Source organism: Pleuronectes platessa, chromosome 9 (assembly GCF_947347685.1).
Source record: "Pleuronectes platessa chromosome 9, fPlePla1.1, whole genome shotgun sequence".
NCBI classification, from domain to species: domain Eukaryota; kingdom Metazoa; phylum Chordata; class Actinopteri; order Pleuronectiformes; family Pleuronectidae; genus Pleuronectes; species Pleuronectes platessa.
The window spans coordinates 27,089,517-27,108,343 of NC_070634.1; the positions used below are offsets into that span (position 1 = coordinate 27,089,517).

The window sequence follows — 18,827 nt, forward strand, 5'->3', positions numbered from 1 at the left end:
GTCTTCACTCTTTAGTATGAATATGTTAAAAATACTTAAAGGTAGTAGAATAGGTTTGAAGTTATCTTCGTTTAAATGCAGTATATAAGAAGAAGACTTACCACTGGCTTGAAAGCAGCGATCCTCTGTTCCCTTACATTGTACTGAAGAGCTGCAATCAGAGGTGACGGGGTTACAGAAGTGACACTGTAGACTGTTATCTGCTGGAACCACAGGGACTGAAACAGACAAAAAATGATACTGTTTATTAGAGGAAGAGAGAAGATGGAAGTGTTATGGATTAAAAACATAACATGTCAGGAGAAGGATGCAGATTAATAAGACTCATCTACATCTACTTACAAGGTGGGGTGTTGGAGTTGCAGCTGTCTGTGTTGCAGCATGTAGCATTTGCAAGTGCACTGGAAACACCCAAGTTAACTGAAAATGTCTCAGAGCCTGTGGCTGGACACAGGGAGGGGGGGGCACAGGCCTTGTAGATTTGCTGTCCAGGAGTCCCAGATGAAACGGCTGCAGAGTCAAAGTGCAGTTTGTTAATGGTGATGGAAAGCACACGTCACTTTGCAGTACATGTATTTCACTGGAAAGTAACTTGTAGAGAAGTTTACCTTGAATGGAAGCTGTGATACACATAGTTTCTGTGGGACATGTAACTGCTGCTGTGGCTGAACAGGTAACATTCGTACAAGTTTCACACACAAGTGCTTCACCTGCAATGTGGAGAAAAATAGTCAGTGATATGTTGATCTGATCTAAATTGTGGTTCATAAAGGCTCAAAAATCTTCTCACTGTTCAAAAGGAGTTTCAGACATATGGGTTGTAATTTAAATATAAATAGACACTACATACATGACTCTAAATTATTTCATCTGCTTCCTACCTGTTTAGTCTGTTTCTTGTACTGCTGTACTGTAACTTATGAATTTCTCCTCTCAGGATCAATAGAGCCTCCTTATATTGTCAAGGATATTAATAATACAATATGATAAATAATAATATATTATTAAAAATAGTAATTAGTTACCTGTGCTGGAGAGCGCCCAGATGAGAGTCAGAGAAAGAAGCAGCTTCATCATGATGAACAGGTAAGTTCAGTAGATTCCTTATACGACCTCTCATCTGCACGGAGGCACTTTATATACTCTACAGGTGATGAACGCCTGTATGACTGATACATGTCTGAATATCTCAGGGATTGGGCGTGTTTACATTTTTACAGCGTGATCATTCAAACTGTCAGTCTCTCTTTTGTCAAAGAGGAAAACACGTCAACACACGACAACACACGACAACACACGACAACACACCTAAACACACCCATTTATACTTCGTCACTGTTAACCTCTTCAGCATAGTGCACCAAAAACAAAAAGCATAAAACGTAGACCTACATTTCCCTCAGGATCATTTAAGTATCCAAATGTGTATATCATTAATATATTAATGTATTTGATACGGCTTAATTATAGAGTTTAACAGACTTTCTCTGAGTAGCAGAATCTGTCATTAAAAGTTTTGATTTCATGTTTCTCAGAACTCTAAATAAAAGAAAAGCTGTTTTTACAATGATCACATGTCACATACAAACGTGATGCTGGCAACAGTTCATCGAGGTATTTCATACGCTGCTGTGTCATTGTCCCAGGATTCATACCAAGCTGTGGACCTGCCTGGTCTATCTGACAGGCGAACAAATAACATCACGTCAGTAAAGTTATTTATTAAAGTCAGTAAAGAAAGGGTTGGTACTCAGACAGCTGTATTGTTGATGCTCTGGTACACTGCCACACCTACTATTGAACTGACGCACAGCCTCTCTCTATTTTTACCTCTCTCTCTAGCTCTCTCTCTCTCTCTCTCTCTCTCTCTGACACACAGCTTCTATATGTGACTATTATTTCTGTGTCTCATCACCACATAGTAATCGGGGAAAACAATGGTATGTCTCAAACGTCATATATTTTTCGTCAATGCAGCACTTTCCTTAGGTTTGATACCATGAATTTAGTTATACAAATGACAACAGAAGAAATTATATAATGAATTTCAAGCTTTGCTCCAGCCTAAAATCGAATTGGTCCTCCACAGTAAATATTTAACCAGGCAGTTTTGCCTGGTTAAAGTTTTGCCCCAACTGCTGCACGTCGTACAACGTTACCTTTGACCTCCCAAGAAGTCGTTGAGGATGGTCCTCACACTCAGCTGTGACATCACCCAGAAATAAAATGACTTGGAAAAGTGGACTTTATATTTTTACAAAGATTAAAACCCCATGGCTTAAAAAGGTTTTAACCCAAAGAGTAATAATGGCTCATGGCTGTATCCTCAGGTTTCCTGTCCACAGCTAATTCTAACACTATAGTCTCCATCAAAGGTTCATGTGAAGATAAGTCCGAAGTTTAAAACTATATTTTGGTGCTCTGTTATGTTTAATGTCTCTTTTAGAATCAGTGTAACTTTGGTTAAACTGTTTTCCAGGATATTAGACCTGGAGACATCGTGACAGGAAATGGTCAAACAGACATTTCAAATTGCAAAGGTCTTGTTCTACAGAGACTGAAAATGACTCCAGGTCAAGATGGCTGCTGTGAATTAGTTCAGGCTCAGATTATTTATTTTTTATTTTTGCTGTTTACATCAAATTTGTTTAGAAAAATAAACGTGTTGTTCTCTATAGTGTGTTGTGCTGTATTGTTGATTTCTTTAGCAACATTACCACACCTCCTGTTGTTGAATTGATGGAACAGCCTCTCTATTTATATCTCTGGCCTTTAGAAATCAAAAGTATGTTTTTCTTCAGCTACGTAATAAAGCTTCTCCCACAGATGCTTCAGATGTTTGTTTGGGTGGGAACTGTTTCTGTGTGAGGACGCCAACAACGCCTAAACAATGGGAAATAATCAATTTTCACTTTTGGAGACTGAAGTGGAAGTCTTCCTCATCTGAATGCCGAAGTGTCCTTGGGCAAGATACTGAACCCATAATTGCCCCTCATAGAAATAGTGCTGCTCATAGATGCACCATAATTTTACCCTTTGTCCCTATATTCATTACATTACATTACATTTAGCTGACGATTTTATCCAAAGCGACTCACAATAAGTGCATTCAACTATGAGGGTACAAACCCAGAACATCAAGAATCAAGAAAGTACAATTTCTTCAAAAAATACATTATAAAATTGTATTCAAGGTAGAGTCGGAAGAGGTGTGTTTTTATTTGAGGCGGAAGATGTGTAAACTCTCAGATGTCCGGATGTCGATGGGGAGCTCATTCCACCGTTTAGGAGCCAGGAAAGAAAACAGTCCTGAATTTGATGAGTGTTTATCAGTGAGGGAGCAACGAGCCGATTGGCCGAAGCAGAGCGGAGTGAATGGGCTGTTACTTTTGACCATGTCCTGGATGTAGACTGAACCCGATCCCTTCACAGCATGGTACCAAGTACTAATGTTTTGAACCGGATGCAAACAGCCACTGGTAACCAGTGAAGGGAGCGGAGGAGCGGAGCAGTGTGAGTGAATTTAGGTCAAAAACCATTCGAGCCGCTGCATTCTGGATGAGCTGCCGTGACAGTCTCAGTTGAGTGGCGTTGAAACCAGACTGGTGAGGGTCAAGAAGGTTATTGTGGTTAAGATAGGGGAAGAGTTGATTAACAATATTCAGTCATTTGGAAATAGTATTACAGCAGGATAAACAATAACCTGCAAAACCTCAGCTGCTGCCGACTTAACATTTAAAGATGATCATTCAATGGTTTTTACCTCAAAGTTTTTATCCTAAGTGTAAAATATACATATGAAATGTATTGTGGGGTTTTCTCATGAGCTCACTATATTGTGCTCTATACAGAGGACCGTTTATAGTAAAGTAGGGTTATTGAATGAGTGGGTGATAGAACAGAACTACAAATTAAACCAGGAAACACCAAACTCAAACAAATAATCTTGACACCGTGACTTTGACCGACCATATCTCCCTTGAATGAGGTCTAACAGAAATGTCTCTCATGTTATTTTAAAGCTCTTTATTTAGCTTAACTGTTTGCTATACCCAGTATTATTCCCAGTTAAAGGTGAATTATGCTCTGAATTTAGTGAGATTCTTTCTTCCTGGTGGCGTCTCAAGTCAAATATCAAATCATAGGCTCCACCAAAAGACATAACAGGCAAGATCATTAAAGAATAAGCCAGAATATATTTTAATATAGTAGTTCTGTCAGTTAAACACGTTATTACATTACATTACATTAAATTTCATTTAGCTGACGCTTTTATCCAAAGCAACTTACAATAAGTGCATCAACCCCGAGGGTACAGACCCAGGACAACAAGAATCAAGAAAGTACAATTTCTTCAAAATAAAACAAAACTACAAAGTGCTATAAGTAAGTGCCATTTAAGTGCTCCTAAAAGTGTTAGTTTCAAAGAGTTGTTAGTGTTTTCATTCATTCAAGGTAGAGTGGGAAGAGGTGTGTTTTTAGTTTTCGGCGGAAGATGTGTATACTTTCAGATCTCCGGATGTCGATGGGGAGCTCATTCAACCATCTAGGAGCCAGGACAGCAAACAATCGTGATTTTGATGAGTGTTTAGCTCGCAGAGAGGGAGCAACGAGCCGATTAGCCGAAGCAGAGCGGAGTGAGCGAGCTGGGGTGTAACGTTTGACCAGGTCCTGGATGTAGACTGGACCTGATCCGTTCACAGCATGGTACCAAGTACTAATGTTTTGAACCGGATGCGAGCGGCCACTGGTAACCAGTGAAGGGAGCGGGGGAGCGGAGTAGTGTGAGTGAATTTCGGTTGGTTAAAAACCAGTCGAGCTGCTGCATTCTGGATGAGCTGCAAAGGTTGGATGGCAGTAGCAGGTAGACCTGCCAGGAGGGAGTTACAGTAATCTAGGCGTGAGATGACCAGAGCCTGGACCAGAACCTGCACCGCCTTCTGAGTGAGAAGGGGAAGTATTCTCCTGATGTTGTACAGCATGAATCTACAGGAACGTGTTGTTACTGTAATGTTGGCAGTAAGGGAGAGTTGGCTGTCGAGTGTCACACCCAGGTTCCTAGCAGTCTGAGTGGGGGTTAACACGGAGTTGTCAAAGTTAATAGTCAGGTCGTGGATGGGAGAGTCTTTCCCTGGAAGGAAAAGTAGTTCAGTCTTGTCAAGGTTAATCTTTAGATGGTGTTGAGACATCCACTGAGAGATGTCAGTCAGACAGGCAGAGATTCGTGCTGCTACCTGTGTTTCAGATCGGGGAAAGAACAAAATTAGTTGGGTGTCATCAGCATAGCTATGGTAGGAAAAGCCATGTGAGTGAATGACAGAACCGAGAGAGTTGGTGTACAAGGAGAAGAGGAGAGGACCAAGGACTGAACCCTGAGGGACCCCAGTAGTGAGAGGACAAGGTTCAGACACAGATCCTCTCCAAGTTACCCTATAAGTGCATTCATTGAGGTAGGAAGAGAGCAGGGAGAGAGCAGAGCCTGAGACACCCAGGTCCTGAAGGGAGGAAGTAAGGATCTGGTGGTTCACTGTGTCAAATGCAGCAGCGAGGTCTAGAAGGATGAGGACAGAGGACAGAGAGGCAGCTCTAGCAGTGTGAAGCTGCTGAGAGACAGCAAGGAGAGCAGTCTCAGTTGAGTGGCCTTGAAACCAGACTGGTGAGGGTCAAGAAGATTATTGTGGTTCAGATAGGAGGAGAGTTGATTAAAGATAGCGCGCTCAAGAGTTTTGGAAACAAAGGGAAGAAGAGAGACAGGTCTGTAGTTATTTACTTCAGACGGGTCAAGGGTGGGTTTCTTCAGGAGAGGATTTACTCATGCTCCTTCAGAGAATTAGGGAAACAGCCAGTTGACAGGGAAGTGTTGATAAGATGGGTAAGAAAAGGAAGAAGGTCAGGAGCAATAGACTGGAGAATGTGAGAAGGGATGGGGTCAAGGGGGCAGGTGGTCGGGCGAGCGGAGGTAACCAAGGTCAGAACTTGATTGGGAGACAGGGGGGTGAAAGAGGAAAGCGAAGGTGATGAAGATGAAGTTGATGGAAGTGTGGTTATAGAAGGATGATCCGAAAATGAAGAGCGTATGTCATCCATCTTTTTTGTAAAGTTGTTGACAAAGTGGCTTGGTAGAAGGGAGGAAGGAGGAGGGGGACTGGGGGGGTCAAGGAGGTTGGAAAAGATTGAGAAGAGTTTTTTGGGATTAGAAAATGATGATTGAATTGCAGTTTGGTAAAAAGTGCTTTTGGCTGCAGAAATCGAGGCAGAAAAAGAGGAGAGAAGAGACTGATAAGCGAGCAGGTCATCCAGGTGTTTAGATTTCCGCCATTTCCTTTCTGATGCTCACACAGTGGCTCTGACGGCACCGAGTCAGACAACCAAGGAGCTGGGGAGGACTTGCGGACCTGTCGTGATGTAAGAGGACAGAGAGAGTCAAGAGAGGAGGACAGAGCAGAAAGGAGAATGTCTGTGACAGAGTTAGGATGCATGAGTGAGTAAGAGTCAGTGGAAGGGAGGGCTGATAAAACAGAGGAGACTAGAGAGGAAGGAGAGAGGGAACGAATGTTGCGACGGACAGGTGCAGACTCCGTGGATGTGGTCGGGTTCTTGGTTTGAGATAGTGGGAGAGAGTAAGAGATGAAGAAGTGGTCGGAGACATGAAGTGGGGTTACAGTGAGGTTAGATGTTGAGCAGTTTCTGGTGAAAATATAGTCCAGGTGGTTACCGGCTTTGTGAGTAGGAGGGGAAGGACTGAGTGGGAGAGCGAAAGAAGACAGTAAAAGTAAAAGATCAGATGACTTGTCTGTGTGGATGTTAAAGTCACCCAGAAGGATAAGTGCAGGGCCATTTTCTGGGAAGTTTGACAGGAGGACGTCTAATTCCTCCAAAAAATCTCCCAAAGAACCTGGTGGACGGTAGAGAACAACAATAGTTAGTTGTACCGGTTGAGTAACAGTCACAGCATGAAATTCAGAAGTTGTTGGGGTAAATAGTGGAAGCGAGAAGAGAGAAAAACTCCATTTGTGTGAAATGAGTAAACCTGTACCGCCACCCCTACCAGTGGGTCTTGGTGTGTGGGTGAAGGAGAAAGCAGAGGAGAGAGCAGCTGGGGTGGATGTGTTGTCCGGTGTAATCCAGGTCTCAGTGAGAGCAAGGAAGTCAAGCGATTGCTGTGTAGCAAAGCCAGAGATGAAGTCTGCCTTGCGGGTAGCTGACTGGCAGTTCCATAGGCCCCCTGTGACAAGGTGTTGGGTATGTGTGGAACGGGTTGGATAGATGAGAGAGGAAAGGTTACGGTGTTGGTGTGAACGAGTGCAAGGCCTATAGTATCTACGAGTAGAAATTCGCACGGAAAGTTTACTAGTGATGGGAAGTTCGGATCTTTTTACCGTGTCGGTTCTTTGAATCTCGTTCAGTGACACCTCCATACCGCTGCACGTCCACCCGGATGAACGGGAATCTACGGAGCTGCTGATTCGCACGCTGCCAGCACATCCAGCTGGCCCGCCGCATCCGCGGACACAGAGCTTAATCTGCTGCTGATCCACTGACTATAACAACGCCGCATTCAAATAAAAATGTGGGAAAGAATATTGTACAGTATCTAATATTGTGTTGGTCATATTTAAATCATTCATTATTTTTTTGGGGGGAAAGAGAGGATAAAATAAAAGAATCGTATATTAAATCTTAATCGTTCAGCCCTATTCAGTATTTGTTATTTTCACTTTACATTTACACTTACAGTTTAGTGCAGTGTAATTATTTCCCGTGATAATTAAATGCCAGTGTGACAATAAATGACAATTTAAAACCATACAAACTGTCATGTTTTACTGTATTTAATAGAGGAGGTTTTCTGAAAAAATATATGATCTGCCACACAAAAGCTGTCAGTCATGGCTGCTTTTTAACAGCGGTCACGCGAAAGGGGATGAGGTAACTGTTTCCTCTTCTGAGCCTATGGAGGTCACGTAGAAAATGATCCAAAGACTCGTACCCGGCAGATGAACGAATCGTTCACCTCCCGACCGTGTCTTCAGATCAGTGATTCGTTCATCTGCCGGATACGAGTCTTTGGATCCTTTTTCACGTGACCTGCATCAGCCTATGCAACAGTCCCGATGCGTGGCCACGAGAAAATGAACGAATCTCTCTTTGAGAGGACTCGTTACTCCCGAGTCCTTCTAAGGATTCGTTCAAAACGAACGAATCGTTCACGACCGACACATCACTAAAGTTTACACATATTCAAAAAATAAAATACAGCTTAATACTCTGCCTCCCCCTAAGACTCCAACGAAAGACTCCTTTGTCTTTATCCTCCGAGTCTTCACACGATGAGTCTTCACAGACGCTGAAGCTGGCGCTTCGGGCATTTCCTGGATTTAAACCAGAGTTGACGATGGCTGGCTAAAGCTGTGCTGACCACTCCCCCTGCTCATGAGCCAATCAACCACCTGGTGTTAAAAGGCCAAGCAGCAGATACTCAGAGTTGAATACAACAGAAACTAGGCCCTTTAATCAGTGAGTTTCCCCAAATCTCCTATTTGGCAAAAACAGTTTCTAGACTAAATCTATTTACCTCAACAGATACAAAGTAAAATACAATTTAGTCCTTAACAGAATTGGATTAAAAAAGCAGTAAATTTAACCTTAGCTGGATCCTATTTTAACTCTCAATCACCTGAGTGAAACTAGAAGCAGTGAACAGAATTAATAATCAAACAAGCACCTGTCTCACACAATTCAAACTGTTGAAACTATCAATCTAGTTAACCTAAGACAGTAGACACAATAGTAATTTAGCAGAGAAGCTTATTTAAAGAATGTACTTAGCTTGAATTCAAGAAGTCCAGTAGGAAGATAGCCCAGAAGTTTAAGATGCGTTATTAATGGCGTTAACGCAAACCCATTTTAACGCCGTTAATTTTTTTATCGCGAGATTAACGCAGAGCTGCCAACTCTCACACGTGTGTGTGTGTGTGTGTGTCCTCCCAGATAGCGCACCGGTCCGTAGCTCCGCCCACCGCCACCGCTCACTCGCTCAGAGAGACACAGTGAGATCAGAGCTCGTTCACGTGGAGTCGGTCACGCTCAGTGACTGACTGCTTCTTAACTATGGAAACAGTGAAAACACAGAGTTTCTCTGGTCTCAGCTGATCAGAGATCAGCGCCTCAGCTTCTTGATCAGAGCTCGTTCTCGTGAAGCAGCCTCTCAGTGACCGACTGCTTCTTAACTATGGAAACAGTGAAAACACAGGGTTTCTCTGGTCTCAGCTGATCAGAGATCAGCGCCTCAGCTTCTTGATCAGAGCAGAAGCTGCAGTTGGTTTCTACCGATCTTCAGTTTCTGTGTTCGCCTCCAGTCTGACCTGCTCTCGCTTTTTGTTTTAATATTTCGCCAACTAAAATATATATTTTTAAGCTATTAGGCTGCAGCTATATGTTTGTATTTATTTAAAAATAGGGTACTTCTTATTTCATACATTTTCCACAAATATGGGGAGGACTCAAATAGCCCTACAAAGTTCTGTGTTTAATTTATTTCAAAGTTGGCCGACACTTGCCTGTGTATTTTGTTTGTTTGTTATTTTGTTGCTTGTCTGTTTGAGTAGCTGCTGAAATCAAAGAAGTAGTAGGCTTACCTCTTATTGGTTAGCTAACTGTTACGGTTCATTGTTTCTGAAATAAGAGGCCTGAATGCTATGTTCACAGCAAACTTGAAAAAAAGAAAATATGAAGCCATGGTTTAGCTGCACTATAGGCCTTGTTTACCTGAAATGTGCACTTTATAATTTTATTTTGTATCGCCCTGTTTGACAATGTTGTTTTTCAATAAAATAAAAGATTTGCATAAAGCAAGCCAATTCACTTTTCCATGTTCATAAGAGCATTAAAACGAAAAACAAAATTATGGAAAAAAAAAAATGAAGGGACATTTAGAATAGATACAAATTTGCGATTAATTGCGTTTAATTGTTTGACAGCACTATAATATAGGTATTAGTCCATTCACAATGTGTTTCAGATTCTTTTTTATTCTTCCTCTAAGAAAATGTTGACATATCATGTGGATGTGCAAATACCTATACCTAATATTAATTTTATTTGTATAGCCCATATTCACAAATTACAATTCGTCTCATAGGGCTTTAACATGGTGAGACATCCTCTGTCCCTAACCCTCAGCAAGAGTAAGGAAAAACTACTAAAAAACCTTTTAACAGGTAAAAATACGTAGAAACCTCAGAGACACATGTGAGGGATCCGTCTCCCAGGACGGACAGAAGTCAACAGATGTCAAGTGAAGGAAAAAATCATCAAGATTAAAGTTGTTAGCAGCATTGATGAGGGTAGAAATCATAATCATCATAATAATACTTCTAGCCATCTTTATTTGTACAGCACTTTTCTTAAAGTTACAAAGGGCTTCACATGAAGGTGAAACATTGATATGATGACTCTCTCTCTCCCCCCCCCCCCCCCCCCTTTTGTCTTTGTCAACTCCTGCCCACTGAGTCTTTTTAAGTTACTGCATCAGCTGCATGTGTTTCATTCTCCTGCCGAACATACATTTTAGTGATCTGTGAAAGGCTCTTAAAGGAGCCTGTGTCAAATATTCACATTATTCAACACTTTGTAACTGTCAGTTACACATGCATTTCAAGCCAAAACAACAAATGTTAATTAATAAAACTGTATTACAGGTACATGCTTTATCTTTTTAAAGAAGAATTTCCTTATTTAGCTGAACACTTACTGGGATGCACCAAACAATGTCATCATCTTAGCAACTGGGTCACACACAGGAAACAAACCTTTACTTTATTCACGAGCTGTTGAAAAATGAAAGAATATTACACATCAAGACAAATTAACTGGAATTTGTTAGGAGGTATTTAAAAAGGAGATGAAAACAAAACTGGTGATAAAGTTCACACCTCTAAAAATCTGCTCTTCCTGTTTTAGCCTCTCTGCATCTATATTACTGACCCAGAATAAAAACAACATGTAAATAAATTAACTGCTAAATCTTCACAAGTTAATGAAAACACTGGGAAAGATTCCATACTAGTGGAAGTTGTGGGTCCAGCAGGGGAGGAGGAGGAGGACGAGGGAGTTAGAAAATTAAACATTAAAATGTATATTCTCTGTATGTATGTCCAAATGAAGAATAGAAATAGTTTCTCTACTAAAGCAGCTGGGAAAACGTAACCTTTGTAATTTGATGAAGCTGGCCTAGATATGATTTTATCTAGGGCGGCGGTGGCTGAGGGTCGAGTGGTCGTCCTCCAACCTGAAGGTCGGCAGTTCGATCCCCAGTTTGACCCATCTGCATGCCGAAGTGTTCATGGGCAAGATGCTGAACCCCGAATGGCCCCCCCCATAGAATAACAAAGTGCTGCGAATAGATGCACTGCATGAATGTGTGTGTAAATGGGTGAATGTAAAACTGTACTGTAAAGCGCTTTGAGTGGTCATCAAAATAGAAAAGCGCTATATAAATACAAAACCATTTATTAGAAAGAACATTGACAGCAGAAATAACGTTGTTTTTGAGTGGTTTTAATGAATGATTACAACATATAACACCGTAAATATGTTCCTCTTTTGTGTAATAAAACACATTTATCATAATTTTCGTCTTTTGTGGCCTCATTCTAAGGTGAAAGTCCAATTTGTGCATATAAAAAACAGTAACCACAACAATAATTTTTTTGCATTTTCACCATGAGTAAAATCTGAAGAAAAAGCAATATATTAATAATTAAATTAAGAGAGGCGAAAGAAACAATGGTATTATATTAGATTTGAATCTAACACCTGTACTGAGTCACATTGGCATCAATATATGAGTTTCAAATAATATTGAATTTTGGAAAAAATTAAAAAACATGAGATAAAGCTTTTAAATAATTTAAATAGTTAATGAGATGACAATTTTTTCCTGAAATGTGACTTTAATTTATACCAGAATTTAGGATTATACTATTTTTAAATAATGTATGATAGTTTTCAAAAAGGGTTAAAAAAGATCAAATGTATAACAGTATTCACTCCACTTCAAATATAAACACAGATTTGGGAAAAAATCCCCAGTGAGAATGTTCCTGTGAAGCTTTTTTTGTTTCACTTAAATTTAGGTTAACTAATCTAATAATAGTTAAGTTAAAGTTTTGTGTGCGTGTGTCTATATCATTGGTGCTGACTTAGCTCACTTTAACTTCACCCAGTCCCTATCCCCTTTTGACTAAATAGGTATTTTATAATCTGTGTGACTACCAATCAAAGATTGCACCAAGTAAACCAAAGACCAGACTTCTAAAGGTTATCTCAGAGTCCTTCCAGTGGATTCAAAGGTTCATCCATTTTTGTTCTGAAATCTAAAATAGGATGAAAATGAGGAGTCCAATCAGCAGATGCAGCATTCCCATTCTGACACAACAGGCATCACTGGCAGTGGTTGTTGTAGCTGCCTGTGTCGAGGTTGTTGTGGATGTGGTGGCAGTAGTAGTTGTGGTTGTGGCGGCAGCAGTTGCGGCAGTGGTTGTAGTTGCGGCAGTGGTTGTTATTGGGGTAGTGGTTGTTGTTGCGGCAGTGGTTGTGGTTGGGGTAGTGGTTGTTATTGGGGCAGTAGTTGTTGTCATTGGGGTAGTTGTTGTAGTTGGGGTAGTGGTTGTTGTGGTTGGGGTAGTGGTTGTTGTAGTTGGGGTAGTGGTTGTTGTTGTTGGTGTAGTGGTTGTTGTAGTTGGGGTAGTGGTTGTTGTAGTTGGGGTAGTGGTTGTTGTAGTTGGGGTAGTGGTTGTTGTAGTTGGGGTAGTGGTTGTTGTTGTTGGGGTAGTGGTTGTTGTAGTTGGGGTAGTGGTTGTTGTAGTTGGGGTAGTGGTTGTTGTCGTTGGGGTAGTGGTTGTTGTAGTTGGGGTAGTGGTTGTTGTCGTTGGGGTAGTGGTTGTTGTAGTTGGGGTAGTGGTTGTTGTAGTTGGGGTAGTGGTTGTTGTAGTTGGTGTAGTGGTTGTTGTAGTTGGGGTAGTTGTCGTTGTAGTTGGGGTAGTGGTTGTTGTAGTTGGGGTAGTGGTTGTTGTCGTTGGGGTAGTGGTTGTTGTAGTTGGGGTAGTTGTAGTTGGGGTAGTGGTTGTTGTAGTTGGGGTAGTGGTTGTTGTAGTTGGGGTAGTGGTTGTTGTAGTTGGGGTAGTTGTCGTTGTAGTTGGGGTAGTGGTTGTTGTAGTTGGGGTAGTGGTAGTCGTTGTTGTAGTGTTACACAAACTAGTCCCACAACAGACTGGTCCACTGGTAATGGTACCAACATCTTGCATGAAAGGCAGTGACCGCAGGCTGGCAGCAGCTGCACACAGATTTGTAGATGCACAGCCAAAAGCTGGAGAAGTGACGCCCGTATTTGTCACTAAAGATGAAACACAATCGTAGGTTTGTTAGTTGGATAATTTCAGAGACAATTCTTCACTTTAAGACGAACTTGAATTCACGAGGAAATGTATTTTAATGACAATAGTTAAACATTAGTTGTTGCCATGTTTAAAGTCGTGCAGTATTTTAACATCGCACCTTATTACTGACATGTACACATGTTATCAAAACAAAGAACTGTTCATTTGAGTCATTTTGGAATGCAAAAAACTCTCAAAATGAGCAAAACCATTTCTAACTTGTCAAATGTTGAAGTTTTCTGCTTTTCTATGTCTCTGTAAATGAAACCTGTTTTATTTGTGGACAAAGCAAGAGACTTTTATAATCAAGTAGAGTTCCAGGAAATCATGATGGAAAATAACAAACATATTAACTGAGAAATAATCAATAGTTTTGTCAACTGGTCAAGATGGAACTAATTTTAACTACTTTATCTCCTCTGTGCTTGTTATTTCTAAAACATTATGAAGATCTTAAGATGATGAGAAAGTAAACTTTCATAAAAAGACATAAGGCAGTAAAAAGTAAGTTTTTAATCTCTAATGTTATGGATCATAAATACAGAGTAGCACAGATGATACAGATTTAATTAAAGTGCTTTAAATGTTTAGTACATGAGTAAATATATCGTAACTCTTCACTCTTTAGTATGAATATGTTAAAAATACTTAAAGGTAGTAGAATAGGTTTGAAGTAAACTTTATATAAATACAGTATATAAGAAGAAGACTTACCACTGGCTTGAAAGCAGAGATCCTCTGTTCCCTTACATTGTACTGAAGAGCTGCAATCAGAGGTGACGGGGTTACAAACGTGACACTGTAGACTGTTAACTGCTGGAACCTCAGGTACTGAAACAGACAAAAAATGATACTGTTTATTAGAGGAAGAGAGAAGATGGAAGTGTTATGGATTAAAAACAGAACATGTCAGGAGAAGGATGCAGATTAATAAGACTCATCTACATCTACTTACAAGGTGGGGTGTTGGAGTTGCAGCTGTCTGCGTTGCAGCATGTAGCATTTGCAAGTGCACTGGAAACACCCAAGTTAACTGAAAATGTAGAAGAGCCAATGGCTGGACACAGGGAGGGGGGGGCACAGGCCTTGTAGATTTGCTGTCCAGGAGTCCCAGATGAAACGGCTGCAGAGTCAAAGTGCAGTTTGTTAATGGTGATGGAAAGCACACGTCACTTTGCAGTACATGTATTTCACTGGAAAGTAACTTGTAGAGAAGTTTACCTTGAATGGAAGCTGTGATACACATCGTTTCTGTGGGACATGGAACTGCTGCTGTGGTTGAACAGGCAGCATCTGTAACATCTGTACAAGTTTCACACACAAGTGCTTCACCTGCAATGTGGAGAAAAATAGTCAGTGATATGTTGATCTGATCTAAATTGTGGTTCATAAAGGCTCAAAAATCTTCTCACTGTTCAAAAGGAGTTTCAGACATATGGGTTGTAATTTAAATATAAATAGACACTACATACATGACTCTAAATTATTTCATCTGCTTCCTACCTGTTTAGTCTGTTTCTTGTACTGCTGTACTGTAACTTATAAATTCTCCTCAGATGATCAATAGAGCCTCATTATATTTTCAAGGATATTAATAATACAATATGATAAATAATAATATATTATTAAAAATAGTAATTAGTTACCTGTGCTGGAGAGCGCCCAGATGAGAGTCAGAGAAAGAAGCAGCTTCATCATGATGAACAGGTAAGTTCAGTAGATTCCTTATACGACCTCTCATCTGCACGGAGGCACTTTATATACTCTACAGGTGATGAACGCCTGTATGGCTGATACATGTCTGAATATCTCAGGGATTGGGCGTGTTTATATTTTTACAGCGTGATCATTCAATCTGTCAGCATCTATCTTATCACAGAGGAAAACACGTCAACACACCTAAACACACAACAACACACCTAAACACACCCATTTTAACTTTGTCACGGTTAACCTCTTTAGGATTGTGCACCACAAACAAAAAGCATAAAACATAGCCCTATATTTCCCTCAGGATCAATTCATTATTTTTATGTATAATATATATATATATAGATAGATAGATAGATAGATAGATATAACATACAAACACTATTCACATATATGATATAGTATGAGTGTTATTACCAAGGAAGCAATGATGCAAATCATACTTCTTCACTTCCTCACATTGTATGTGGGTCTGTTTTTGTCCGTTGTCTTTTGTCAGCCTCTCTTTTGTCACGCCAACACACGTCAACACACCTAAACACACCCATTTTAACTTCGTCAGTGTTTACCTGTTTAGGATTGTGCACCAAAAACAAAAAGCATAAAACATAGACCTACATCTCCCTCAGGATCTTTTAAGTATCTAGACATAAGTGAGCATCATATTGTTATATTACAGTTTTGTTGTTTAATTTCATGTATCTCCGATCCCAAAATATAACATTTAAAATATAATATATAATTATAATACATTTTTATTATTTTAATCTTTTCTGATTCAAGATTCAATGACCATGTTGCATAAGATCTGATGGGAGAAGCTCTCCTGTCAGTCAGACCTTCAAAAAAGGTTTTACAATTATCAAACGTTACATGTGCTTCTTGTTGTTCATCATCGTGAATGTTGTGAAGCTGGCAACCTGTTTTATAAATGCATCCTGATGCACTAATAATTATACAAAATATTAAGATTAAAATAATGTGTTTCGTGATATTTCACTAATCCAGTAATTGAATGCATTCACTGAACAAAGCCTAGATCTTTTCCAGTAATGTTCAATATCACTGTAAACATATTTTACTGCAAGTGGTTTTAAAAAATGTTTTTGCTGAAAAGCACAATTCTGTTCTATTCCATTGTTTTTTCATTGCGCCAATTCATAAGCTATATTATCACACAGCACTTTACAAAGTAAGGTTGACACTTTAAATCATAGAGAAAACTAAAACAGTTTCCCACAACAAGACCTGGTGTGTGAGTGTGGACAGAAAAAAACAACCCTATATATATGCAAGCCTCACTCCTAAAGGATAAGCTGTGGAGATAATGGATGGATAGGATATAATATTGGATGGTACCGTCTGAACTGTCTCGTGTTTTTACAACAGTGTTTAATCATTTTTCCAGATGAAGGTTTTAATGACACTCTGCGTTTTCAAGTATGATGACCAGTTAAAAATGTGACTGATTTTATCATTGTTCTCATGATTGGTTGAGTTTATTATTAATAATAATAATAATAAAACATTTTGATAGCTCTTTTCAAAAACTAATTTACAAAGTGTTTCCAAAACAAAACAAAATCACATGAGGCCAAAAGAAATGTAGGTAAAAGCCTTATTATAAAAAAATTGTCTTTAAACAAGATGGTAGCTGGTCCGATTCCCAGAGGAAGGTTATTCCATAGTCGTGTCATTGTGGCTTTTTATTCAAAGCCAGTCATCACAGGGTTGGTTTTCAGACAGGGCTGTATTGTTGAGGCTCTCCGGTACACTGCCACACCTGCTGTTGAATTGATTCCACACCTTCTCCCTCTTTTTACTTCAATATTACACCTTTGAAAGTCAGGAGTATGCTATGTGGTGGTTATGTGCGTGTGTGCACACAAACACAAACACAGTTGACACGTGTGTTGTTTTTGCCTTGGTTACACTATTTCTGTGTGGGAACACGTGATGGAGCGTAGTTACAGGGAAAGCAATGATGCATTTCATACTTTATTACTTCCAACAAGGTGCTTATGTTTTTTTCTGCATTTGTTTTTTTGTTTGTTTGTCTGTCTGTTACTCAGCAGAAAAACATTAAATGTCAATCAATCAACAAATTTGATTTGTATAGCCCATATTCACAAATCACAATTTGTCTCATAGGGCTTTAACAAGGTGTGACATCCTCTGTCCTTAACCCTCAACAAGAGTCAGGAAAAACTACAAAAAAACTTTTAACAAGGTAAAAAGAAGAACGTAGAAACCTCAGAGACACATGTGAGGATCCATCTCCCAGGACGGACACAAGTGCAATAGATGTCAAGTGCAGGAAAACATCATCAGGATAAGGGTTCTAGCAGCATTGATGAGGGTAAACATTTTGATAAATATAAACTAAAATATTTTTCACAACTGAAGGTTAAGTAAAAGTTATGTTTGCGTGTGTTTATATCATGGTGCTGACTTAAGTCACCTCAACCCTATCCCCCTTTGCAAACATTAGTTATTGTAGATAGGGCAGTAGTTGTATTTGGTGTTGTGTGGTAGATCCCAGTGTACCACTGTACAGGAGTTCCTGACCAGGGGTCCCATTTATAACCGTTGCGTACATAAACAGGCATTTCGCCACTTCTTATGCAAACGTTGATATTCATACCAACAAACAAACAGGAAAATGTGTGCATTCCCACGCAAACTCTGAACCATGTGTACGAACGTTTTGGAGACGGGAAAGTGGCGACACAGACGTGAGGTTTTAATATAGCACTTTTCCTGTCATTGGTTATAAATGGACAAAAACTTAATATTATTGTATTTTTGTATCAAAACCCCCTAATGAACAGCAAAGTTTATTAAAAGACATTTTTTAATGAAGTATTGATCTTCATTGTCTTGCTTGTTAGTCATCACTTGCCAAAAACAACCTCAATCTAAATTAAAAGGTTTATGGCTAAATAAGAGCCATTTATTATTTAATTACAGAGTAACACAGATGATACAGATTTTATTTAAAGTGTTTTAAATAAAACAAACAGCATAAAACATAGACCTACATTTCTTTCAGGATCATTTAAGTATCCAGACATCAATATGTATCTAGATAGATAGATATAACATACAAACACTGGTCACATGTATTAAATTGTTTTTGCCTCGGTCAAAAAATGTTTGTGTGTGTGTCAGAACACCTCATGGATGGTTATTACAGGGGGAGCAATTATGCAAATCATACTTCTTCACTTCCTCAAATTTGGTTATGTTTTTTGATGTTGTCTTTTGTCAGTCTCTCTCTTGTCACCTAGTCTAAAAGGGTAAGGGTTCAACAACAAGGGTTAAATATATATATGCAAGCCTCACCTCCCAAAGGATAAGCCATGGAGATAATGGATGGAAAGGATATGATATTGGACGTCTGAATTGTCTCGTGTTTTTACAACAGTGTATAATTATTTATCCAGATGAGATTTTTAATGTCACTCTGTATTTTCAAGTATGATGACAAGCTAAATATGTGACTGATTTTATGATGGATGAGTTTATTAACATCACATAACAGTCTACAAAAGAGTCACCACAACAAGTATTTGCCCTCACTTTCAACACGACAAAAAAAAGCAATAAATAAATAAAACATTATTAATAATAGTTAAAATAATTTATTTGATTTGATTTGATTAGAATCTTGCACCT

General features: G+C 39.4%; 1 protein-coding gene across 1 annotated transcript; it reads right to left on the reverse strand.

Moving 5' to 3' along the window:
* Nucleotides 1–11,543: 11,543 nt before the first annotated feature.
* LOC128448288 (keratin-associated protein 10-9) lies at nucleotides 11,544–15,210 on the reverse strand. Its single transcript, XM_053430867.1, has 6 exons — nucleotides 15,086–15,210; nucleotides 14,661–14,771; nucleotides 14,395–14,562; nucleotides 14,154–14,270; nucleotides 13,232–13,396; nucleotides 11,544–12,466 (listed from the first exon to the last, which is right to left on the reverse strand). Exons 1-6 carry the CDS (start codon nucleotides 15,135–15,137, stop codon nucleotides 12,378–12,380), a joined length of 702 nt encoding a protein of 233 aa, XP_053286842.1. The 5' UTR covers nucleotides 15,138–15,210; the 3' UTR covers nucleotides 11,544–12,377.
* Between the last annotated feature and the right edge of the window lie 3,617 nt (nucleotides 15,211–18,827).